Source organism: Dama dama, chromosome 5 (assembly GCF_033118175.1).
Source record: "Dama dama isolate Ldn47 chromosome 5, ASM3311817v1, whole genome shotgun sequence".
Taxonomy (NCBI): domain Eukaryota; kingdom Metazoa; phylum Chordata; class Mammalia; order Artiodactyla; family Cervidae; genus Dama; species Dama dama.
Window position 1 is genome coordinate 125,813,068 of NC_083685.1, and position 11,087 is coordinate 125,824,154.

The 11,087-nt window shown below is 49.2% G+C and overlaps 1 protein-coding gene across 1 annotated transcript; it reads left to right on the plus strand.

Annotated features, from left to right (window-relative positions):
• The first annotated feature begins 596 nt into the window (after positions 1-596).
• Positions 597-10,105, plus strand: CD300E (CD300e molecule). The gene is made up of 4 exons (XM_061144915.1): positions 597-756; positions 6,593-6,940; positions 7,311-7,422; positions 8,469-10,105. Exons 1-4 carry the CDS (start codon positions 717-719, stop codon positions 8,782-8,784), a joined length of 816 nt encoding a protein of 271 aa, XP_061000898.1. The 5' UTR covers positions 597-716; the 3' UTR covers positions 8,785-10,105.
• Positions 10,106-11,087: the final 982 nt, after the last annotated feature.

An 11,087-nucleotide genomic window follows, 5' to 3' on the forward strand; every position in this document is an offset into this window, starting at 1 on the left:
TTTGCTTACTCGAATTTCCTTTACTTTATAAACAACTCCAGGATCATATTGGGGAATAAAAAAAGAAAGCAGAAGAAAGCAACATAAAAGCAAGAGCGGAGGGACTGGAGATTTGTTTGATCCTCTTGGTGGATCAAATAACGTGAGGACCATAGCCTCCCTCCGGCTGTTATTAGTGTTGAAGAAATGACACAGGAAGGGACTTCCCTGATGGTCCAGTGGCTAAGGCTCCACCCTCCTGGTGTGGGGGCCTCAGGATCGATCCCTGGTTGGGGAACTCAGATCCCACATGTGATGTGGTGTGTCCAGAAACAAAACAAAAACAACAGTAGCAACCAAAGTAGGCAGCCAGAGAGGAGGGAAGAAAGAGAAAGGCAAGGGACAAAGGGTCTCCTCTGTTGTTATATCTAGGGATTGAGATCATGAAGGCCAAGGTATGACCCAAACCTCATATTGTTACTAAACGGACAAAAAAGTTGCTAGATTTCTCTTGCTGATTTGTCTATTCTCTGAAGTGTCTCTTGCTACCCTTCCCCTTTTTCTAAGTAAGGCTTCAAATTAGGAAGTAGCTAAGAAATTATAAAGGAAGTAGATGAGCAAGTAACGCAAAGGAATGTTGAACAAGTGGAAGGTGGGTGGCCCAGGCTCTGTTGTTGACACCTAGACTTCAGCTGGGACCTGGATTCTCTGGGGCCACCTGCCAGGGAGATAGGACCATGTGGCTGCCCTCAGCTCTTCTCCTTCTCTGCCTCCCAGGTGAGTGGGGCTGGGGCCTTTGGGAACTTGGTTTTGCAGGGGGCAGAACCATAGAAGGGTAGAAGATCTGTCCTGGGTTCAAGCCAGAGGCAGAGCATCAGCAGAAATGGGAGGGAAGCAGAAATCAGTTCATCTGCCTTTTATACATTCAGACATTCATCTTATGGTCCTACACACACTTGTTGAGCCCCACTGTGTGCCTACACGCACTTACTGAGCACCAACTGTGTACCAGGACTGTTCTGGAAGTGGTAATTCAGAGCAATTTCTGCACTCAGGGACTCGTGATTGGATGAAGGGGTCAAGTTACTACGCTACTGCATGAAACTATGGCTTCCCTGGTAGCTCAGACAGTAATAAATCTGCCTGGAATGCAGGAGATGCGGATTTGATCCCTGGGTTAGGAAGATCCCCTGGAGAGGGGAATGGCAACCTACTCCAGTATTCTTTTTAATTTAAAAAAAAAGAATTTATTGATGGCTGCACTGGGTCTCCGTCACTTTCTCTGGTTGCGGCGAGCAGGGGCCACTCTGTGAGGTGCATGGCTTCTCATTGCAGGCGCTTCTCTTGTTGCAGAGCACAGGCTCGAGGCGTGCAGCCTCAGTACTTGCCCTGCAGCATGTAGGATCTTCCCTGCCCTGGGACTGAATCCATGTCCCCTGTCTTAGCAGGCGGATTCTTAACCACTGGACCACCAGGGGAGCCCCCCGCTCCAGTATTCTTGCCTGGAGAATTCCCTGGACCGAGGAGCCTGGAGGGCTACAGTCAATGGGGTCGCAAAGAGTCAGACATGCATGGAACTTGCTATAGAAGAGGTTCGCTCATATGGTGATGAGCGTGCACACAGGGCCCCCAGTTCTGCTCCTGGAAGGATACAGGTCTCCCTGAAGCATGACTGGGAGTTAGTCTGGAAGGATGAATGAGTCAGCTGAGTGGAAAATCGGAGTAGCTGATGCAAAAGCGTGGAGATACTGGAGACTGTAGAAAGCTCAGGAAGGAGCAGCCGCGCTGTCTGGCCAGGGCTCAGTTGAAAGGGGTACGAAAGATTTGTCAGGAGGGATGAACCAAGAGTCTAGAAGCGCAACCTCTGCTTCCGCGTTAAATCCCTCCTGGAAGAACATGATCAAATTGCTCCTCAAAGGTTGAGCTTTCAGAAGAGAACATCTTTAAAGAGACATTCACAGTGCAGGAGAGCACATTTTTAATGTCAATTTTTATTGGAGTATAGCTGATTTACAGTGATGCGTTAGCATCTACAGTACATTCAAGCGAATCAGCCGTATGTGTACATACATCCCCTCTTTTCTGGATTTACTTCCCGTTTAGGTCACTATGGAGCACTGCAGAGTCCCCTGCGCTCCACAGCAGGTTCTCACATCTACTCTATACACAGTGATGTGTACATGACCGTCTCAACCTCCCAATTCCTGCCATCCTCCCCACTTTCCACCCTTGCTGTCTGTGTCTTTGTTCCCTATATCTGTGGCTCTGCTTTGCAAATAAGATCGTCTGTACCATTTTTTCTAGACTCCACATATAAGCATTAATGTATGATATTTGTAAGTTTAGGATAAAAATTAGAGGATTTTCTTCATGCTTTTAGAGTAATTTTTATGTTAGGCTCCCTCACAAAATGTAGAGCCTGCCCAATGTAATGACAGACTCTTCTGGAAAAGTGGGTGGAAAAGGGGGAGATTTAAAGGATCTATCGTACAGCACAGGGAACTCTGTTCAATGTTCTGTTCAATATGTAACAATGTAATTAGGGAAATAACTTGAAAAATAATATATATATATATATATACCCACTCCAGTGTTCTTGTCTGGAGAATCCCAGGGACGGCGGAGCCTGGTGGGCTGCCGTCTATGGGGTCGCACAGAGTCGGACACGACTGAGGCGACTTAGCAGCAGCAGATGTGTAGAATGTTTTCCACATGTATAACTAAATCACTTTGCTGTACAGCCCAAAACTACTGCAGCATTGTTCATCAACTGTACTCCAAAATAAAATAAAAAGTTTAAAAAAAAAATAAAAAAGGAAAAAGAAACCAGTCATGGGCTAGAGTATTCACACCTTGGAAACCGGCAAACACTACAAATCAGGCTTCTCCTCTAGGGAGTTGGTTTACCAGCCTATCAGTGCTTGTTTAATCTTCTTGCTTAAATCTAATAAAATGTCTAAGTGCCCCAGCCTGGGCGCAGTTAAACTGAAGGTGGAAACCTCTTCCCACCTCTTTCTGTGGAACTGGCTGAACTCTCCAGAACTATGGCCTCATTTTTGCGTCTTGAGAACGTTTGCAGTTGATGTTTCACGTGGGCTCAGATCGGAACTTTGAAGTCACTTGTAAAGATTTAAGTTTCAGTTCTTCTTTTTCATCCCAGCTCCCTCCCCCACCCTGTGCACCCATCTGGGGTTACAAACACGATATGGAAAAAATGTGATTACTTTAAATTTATGGAGGGCACCCACGAGGGCTGTAAGGGATATAAAGAAAGATGGTAAGGGCGATTCCAGAACAAAGAGAAAAAGAATGAAGACGGAGGAAGTGAATTCCAACATAGAATGACCAAGAATAGTACTTATATTTATTAAGCACATTACAACCTACAAACACTTTCAAACCTATGGTACAACTTAGCCCTCTGAGCAACTTTTCAAAAAATTGTATTGGATCGCAGTTGATTCACAATGCTGTGTACGGCATTCACGTGTATAGCAAAGAGAATCAGTCATAACGATATAAGTAAAAGTTGCTCAGGCGTGTCTGACTTTTTGCCACCCCGTGGACTGTAGCCCACCAGGCTTCTCTGTCCATGGAATTCTCTAGGCAAGAATACTGGAGTGGGTAGCCATTCCCTTTTCCAAGGAATCTTCCCAACCTAAGGATGGAGCCTGGGTCTCTTGCTTTGCAGGCTGCTTCCCTGGTGGTCAGCAATAAAGAGTCTGCCTGCAACACATATACATGTATCCATCCTCTTTTAGGTTCTTTTCCAGAGTATTGAGTAGAGTTCCCTGTGCTATACAGTAGGTTCTTATTAGCTATCTATTTTATATACAGTAGTGTGTATATTTCGATCCCAACCTCCCAGTTTATCCTTTCCCCAACTCTCCCCCTGGTAACCATAACACTGTCACCCACATCTGTGACTCTATCTCTGTACCATTTTTCAGATCTCACATATAAGCAATATCATATGGTATTTGTCTTTGTCTGACTGGCTTCATTCAGTATGACAAACTCTAGACCCATCCATGTTGCTGCAAATGGCATGATTTCATTCTTTTTTATGGATGAGTGATACTCCATTGTGTATATAATATGTACTACATCTTTACCCATTCCTCTGTTGGTGGACATTTAGGTTGCTTCCGTGTCTTGGCTGTTGTAAATACTGCTGTCTGAACACTAGGGTGTGTGTATCTTTTTGAATTATGGCTTTCTCTGGACATATGCCCAGCAGTGGGATGGCTGGGTCACATGGTAGCTCTATTTTTAGTTTTTTAAGGAACCTTCCTACCGTTCCCCTCTGAGTAATTGACGCAAGCAGGGCAGTTAATATCATTCCCACTTTACAGATAAGACTGTGAAGGGATTAGTGACATATCCAGTAAGTGAAAGAACTGAAAATTAAATCCAGATGAGCCTCATCCCCAGGGCTCTTTCCGACTCCCACGGGGTACCTAGAACAAAGCAAAGCCTGTGATATTCACAAAACTGCTCAAGGTGCGACCTGCAGATTGCTCTGCTGACCACCTCCTGTTTCCATTCTGAACTCACTGCTCTCCGACTCTTGCTCCTGTGAACTTCAAGCAACCAGCAAACACTCTCCTTAAAAAATGCACGCACAAATACAGAACAGACTTTTGAACTCTGTGGGAGAATGTGAGGGTGGGATATTTCAAAAGAACAGCATGTATACTATCTATGGTGAAACAGATCACCAGCCCAGGTGGGATGCATGAGACAAGTGCTCCGGCCTGGTGCACTGGGAAGACCCAGAGTAATCGGGTGGAGAGGGAGGTGGGAGCGGGGATCGGGATGGGGAATACGTGTAAATCCATGGCTGATTCATATCAATGTATGACAAAACCCACTGAAATGTTGTGAAGTGATTGGCCTCCAACTAATAAAAAAAAAAAAAAGAAAAAAAAAATGCACGCACAAATTTATATAGTCCCACGTAAGACTTGCTAATCTTGCATTCAGGCACATTCTAGCAGGACAGAGGAGAGTACTCTCTTGGAATTAGTAGAATCTTCTTTTTTTCTGTTAACTTCTGGTTTCCAGATTGGGTTGGTCTTGGCTGAATGCCTTCTCATCACTGGTCCATAGAAGGCCCTCTTTTATGTTAATCATATATAATTTAGCAAACCTCTGTGAGCTCACTGGCCAACCCAAGATGATGCAACCCAACCCAAGGGATGCTACCTTTAACTTAGACCTACCAGCTCCTTCCCAATCCAACCCGGCTTCCTCATTCAAACACCAGTAACTTGGTATCACTTGTCAACATATTTCATGAACATTTGCTTTTGACATATTTGTGGGTTAGGTAGAAAATTGGGCTGTGATCTTATAAGCCACCTTCTAAATCTGAGGGTCTGTGATGAGAGCCAGAGATTTATCTTTTCTCCCTTGAGAACATGTGGAGAGCAGAGTAAACAAGAAGTTATACTCTTTAAAAAAGACTGCTTGCTTCATCAGGTCTCAGCTGTGGCGCGTGAGGGCTTTGGTGTGCCAGGTGTGGTCTCCTGTTGTGTCTCACACACTCTGGTTGCAGTGTGTAGGTTCTTCGTTTCAGCGTTTGGGATATTAGTTCCCTGACCAAGGATCAAATCCATGTCCCCTGCATTGCACGGCAGATTCTTAACCAGCGGACCACCAGGGAAATCCCAAGAAGTTGTACTCTTAAAGAAATAGTTTGAATTACAAAACACCCAGGGTGCAGAAATCTTACTCCAAAGGGAAGTATTTTGGTTACACGACCAAACTTCATGCCTTCATGCCGGCAGAGGCTGCAGGGTTAAGGACAGGGCAGGATAGTAAAAAGAGTGACATAAAGCCCTTTGCAGGAACATGGATGGACCTAAAGAGTGTCATACTGAGTGAAGCAAGTCAGAGAAGGAGAAATATCCTATGACATCCCTTATATATGGAATCTAAAAAGAAATGATGCAAATGAACTTACAAAATAGAAAAAGACCCATAGACTTTGAGAACAAACTTATGGTTGCCAGGAGGGCCTGATGGGAGGATGGGATACTCAGGGAGCTTGGGATGGACATGTACACACTGCTGTATTTAAAATGGAAAACCAACGAGGACCTACTGTGTAGCACAGGGAGCTCTGCTCAATGTTACGGGGCAGGCTGATGGGAGGGGAGTTTGGGGGAGAATGGACACATGTATTTACAGTTGAGTCCCTTTCCTGTTCACCTATCCTGATGTTGTTAATCAGCTATACCCCAGTAGAAAATAAAAAGTCTAAATTAAAACAAAGCAAGCAAACAACAAAAAAGAACAGGGCAGGACTGCCAGCCCTCTCTACTCCCGCCTCCTGCTGTGGTCAGACTCCCCGTGTTCCCAGGGACAGGGTACCCGTGCAGTCAGGCAGCGTGTCTGGGTCACCGGGCAGAGGTCTGAACTGGTCCTGCTGCCCGCCGTCTCCAGACCCTCTGGCTTAGGTCTTAAATCCAGGTGTCTCTCCAGGCCCCCATCCCCGAGCCTGGAGTGGTCCACGCCTCCCTGGTAACTTTCCCCTTGGACTTCAAGCAAAGAGCTGCTGATGGGGCCTCTTGGGACGGAGTCCTGGGATCTGGCTTGTGTTTTCCAGGCTCTCTGTCGCTGACGGGCCCCGGCTCTGTGGCGGGCACCGTGGGGAGCTCTCTGCGTATCCGGTGTCAGTACGAGAAGGCATACAAGGGGCATAACAAATACTGGTGCCGAGGAAAGTACGGCACAACGTGTCGCAAGATTGTGGAGACTGAAGGAGAGGAGAAAGAAAAGAGGAACGGCCGCGTGTCCATCAGAGACCATGCGGATAACCTGACCTTCACAGTGACCTTGGAGAACCTCAACATAAACGACGCTGGATCCTACTGGTGTCGAATTCAGACTGTCTGGATCCTGGACGTGTTGTCCTTGGACCCCTCGGTCCAGGTTGAGGTGTCTGTTTCCCCAGGTAAGAGCTCCCCTTGGTCCAGCAGCAGAGCTTATGGGAGAAGAGTGGGCTTGCGGACAAGGATGGGCGCTAACGAACAGTGTCCTGAGTCTTGTCTTGTCCTCTGTCTCACTGGTGTTGGGAAGAGCCTAGGGTGCAGTCAGGGAGGAAGGCAGCTGACCCTTCAGCTTTGGCGTGGGCTGGGGGGCATAGGTACCCCCCACACGGCACCACCCTTGCCCTTACAGAGAGGCAGAGACCCCTGAACACACTGACTCGCTTCAGTAGAAAGTAGTGGTCACTGGATGATTCTGTGTGACATCAGAGCCACATGGGTGCTTAGTGTGGGACTGGGGAGACAGTGATGCCTGGGGCATGCTTTGATCTCCAGTGCCAAGTACCACCCCAGGGAGCATCGCCTGTCCGGCTGTACCGGCTACCTTCCCGACAGTGAATGATGGACAGAACCTCAGCATCAAGGAGACGTCGAACCACTGCCCAGGGTAAGGGCCGCAGGCCTGGAGACCATGGGGAAGGAGGGTCAGCAGCCTTAGGGGTCCTGGGGTGGGGGCTGGCAGCATGCCATGACCTTTGTACCTCACCGTCTGCTGGGTTTCCCTCCAGCTCTGGTTCTGATGTTTATATTCTCCAAAGCTGCTTGTAGAGTGGAGGATAGCACCCGTTCTGTGAACCTTTCCCCCAGGGGCAGCTGCGGAGACACAGATGGAGGCTGGTTTCAGGTGGACTTGAAGCCCCTCCTCCCATCCCTACCCTCCCCGTCTCCCTTCTTACGGGGCTCTGGATGCAGGGGCCTGATTCCGCAGCCCCTAGCCCAGGCTCTCAGCTAAAGGTCTTTGCTCTACCAGAGATTCTGCTTCCGGGAGCTGCCTGGGGGTTCTGTGGGAGGTGCGCTGGTTCCAGGCTGACATTTGGGTCTGTCTCCTCCTTCCAAAGATACCCAGAAGGGCTGTGATGCTGTCAGACCCTGAAGGGAATGGGGGGCAATGTCTCTAAAGTGTGGGTGAGGACTGTGTGTGCAGGAAAGGGATGGAGAGGCTGAGTTTGGACGCACGCTTCTGGAAGCAGGCGCTGCCTGGTCCCTCTCCCTCCGTTCCATTCCCTCCCCTTAAGGAGAGTCCCAGGGGCAGTTCCTGAGGCAGGAATGATGACAGGAACCCCAGAGAGGGGTGGCCCTGACTTGGGTCTCTTCCAGGTTTGATCCTGAGTTATCTAGGAATTTCCCTGGTGGCTCAGATGGTAAAGCGTCTGCCTGTAATCCAGGAGACCCGAGTTTGATCCCTGGGTCAGGATGATCCCCTGGAGAAGGAAATGGCACCCCACTCCAGTACTCTTGCCTAGAAAATCCCATGGATGGAGAAGCCTGGTGGGCTACAGTCCACGGGGTTGCAAAGAGCTGGAGAAAACTGAGCGCCTTCACCTTATCTAGGCTTCAGTGTCAGGATGCGGGGATGGGGGTGGGGGTGGGGCAGGAAGGGTCCTGGGTCCTCCAGAGGTGGCAGCTCCTTTCCGGACACCATGTCTCCCACAGGTCCCGGCTCAGCAACGTCCACTTCCTGCTCCTGGTCTTCCTGAAGCTGCCCCTATTCCTGGGCATGGTCGGGGCTGTCCTCTGGGTAAACAGACCTCAGAGCCACCCTGGAGGAAGAGAGAGACAGCTTGACCATGGAGGTCCACCGTGCAGCATGCTGTCCCTAGGGACGCCCTTTCCAGGAATACAACTCTTCAGACTGGACAAGAGAGACCTTCAGATTCTGGGCTCCAGGGCAGGGGGGCAGCAGTTGCTAGATTCTGGAAGGACTCAGGTCTTCTGGGGGCACTGGTCCAGGGAGGGTCCCGGATCTTAGAAGACACTCGTTCTGAGTCCTCAGGTGAGGGAGGGCTCCGTCACCCCTGCCCTTGCTTGGGGGTTCTCTTTTCTTCTCCCCAGATCCCCTGATTCCTGGGCCTCACACACACATCCCAAGGGCAAGAATTCTCTGGAAGTTGCATGCTCAGAGGCCTGACATTTTACTCTTCTCCTTGGCACAAAAGCTTCTTGGTTCAGCATTGCCAGGGAAATGACTACCTCCTGCCTGCAGACAGGAGGCTGCCTGAGGACACACCCCTCCCAGCTTCAGTCCTGGGCTCACAGGACTCCATCCGCTCCTCTGGGACAATCCCAAGGGAGTTTAGTCCTGACAGAGTTTGCTCATGCAGCTGCCTGCTGACGTGTGAGCTCAGGGTTTCTTCCTCTTTTCCAATGCCTCTTTGGCTTCGAGCCTTCTTGTGTCCTTGTGACCGGTGTCTGACTTGGCTGAGTGCATCTCTGTCTGGCCCAGCCATGACTGAGCAGCTTCGAGTTACAATTCTGTGGCTGTTTGGAGCAGTGATGGTAGAAGGAGGCAGTGGATACCTCTAATATCACTCCGGTAATTCCCTAACTTGGAGGGTCTCCCGTGCACAGAGTCGATGGAGAGTCCAGGTTTATCCAGTTTAGGAGAAGTCTGGTTGAGACCGTCTATCAACAATTAACCGTCTTTGCAGAAGAGGCAGACATAGCTCCAAGCACAGGGCACGGGACACAGAGGGAAGGAGATGCTTCCCCACGTTGGGATCACGCAATGCCACCATAACCATAGGCGCCCTTAGCCCAGGGGAGTGCTTGGTTGGTTCTTGGACGCATATCCATCACTCCCTCCCTGAAGTTGGCAGGCAAGAGTTGCACAGTCTGTCAACCTTTCCACTCACCTTTCTGCACCCGTAGTGACCGTCTTCCTCTGAGAGCTCCTCTGAGCACTGAGTTCTCCGGCAGGGCTGCTGCTCTCTGAACCTAAGCTCTGATGTGTCTCCCATAAGGGTGTGGACATTCATGGCATCTCAAGGAGAGCTGGGGCTGGCCCCAGACTCGGCTGAAGGAAAACCTCGTTCTAAAGCGGCACATACTAATCGTGACCGTAAAATATACAGATAGTGGTATAGAAAGCATAATAATGGACAAGAGGAGAGCTTGCAATGCACTTTCTAAGGAAGATAAACTCACAAGTCAGTAGAGTGCAGGCAGGGCTGGCCAGGGCCACTGGGCAGTCACAGGTGAGATGCTTCATGACATCAGAGGGGAAAATATTGTGTCACACCGGCTGGATCAGGGGGAGGAGGTGATATTTGAGACTGATGTTAAAGGAGGTATACACTTTCAGTCGAGTGGGGTGGTAAGGTGGGGTTGGGGAGCTGGGGGGAAGGAACATATTCAGAGCAGCAATAGCAGAAGTGAAAACAGGGAGCCAGAAAATACTCATTGTAATAGTCCGAGAAGACCAATCAGCGGAGTGTGAGGTTCACACGCAGTTTCCCATGGTGGCTGTGTGTTTCGTATTCCAGTGGGATGAAGTTGTGGCAGTGCAGTTTTAACTGCAAAACCTAGGAAGACCTAGGAAAACTAGGGTGGGGGTGTGTTGAAGGGATTTAGAATCCAACTTCTACTCAGGCTTTGACTGGAGACACTTGGATGAATTTGAGCAGATCAACCTGGAGTCATGGATGTGTTCTAGGAAGGCTTACCCAGCTGATGAGTAGGATAGTCTGAAAGGAAGAGTCTGGGAGTACAGAGATGTCAAGCTTGGGAGACTAGAAAGGTAGGCATCATTGAGAGAAATAGGGAAATCAGGAGCAGGCTAGGGTGAAACAGAGCTTGGTTTTCTCCATGAGACTGGGATTACCAGGCATAGAGGAACAGTAGAAAGCTAGAGATGTGGGTTATAGTGTTGATGCTGGAGGGAAGATGTGTGGGGCAGTAAACCGGAGCCCGGGGAGAGGGGGAATCATCAAGGGAAGAGTTCAGGGCCAAGGACAGAGTCTTTGAAGCCCCTGCAGTTAGGAGGGACTGGGGGCTTTCCAGGAGGCGCTAGTGATAACGAACCTCCTTGCCAATGCAGGAGACACTAAGATACTTGGGTTAGATCCCCGGGTCAGTGAAGATCCCCTGAAGGAGGGGATGGCAACCCACTGCCCTGGAGAGTTCCCATGGACAGGGGAGCCTGGTGAGCTACAGTCCATGGGGTTGCAAAGAGTCCGGACATGACTGGACTGATTGGGCACGCATGCACACAAGACAATAAACAAGCAATTGCATAGATCAATATTGGGAAAATTGACATTTTTACTATGTTGA

Excerpts from the sequence above, each read along its gene's own strand:
- CD300E (XM_061144915.1), top strand. The coding sequence starts at position 717 with ATGTGGCTGCCCTCAGCTCTTCTCCTTCTCTGCCTCCCAG. Across the intron at positions 6,941-7,310 it reads TGAGGTGTCTGTTTCCCCAG|TGCCAAGTACCACCCCAGGG; the intron begins GTAAGAGCTCCC and ends TTTGATCTCCAG. Across the intron at positions 7,423-8,468 it reads ACGTCGAACCACTGCCCAGG|GTCCCGGCTCAGCAACGTCC; the intron begins GTAAGGGCCGCA and ends TGTCTCCCACAG.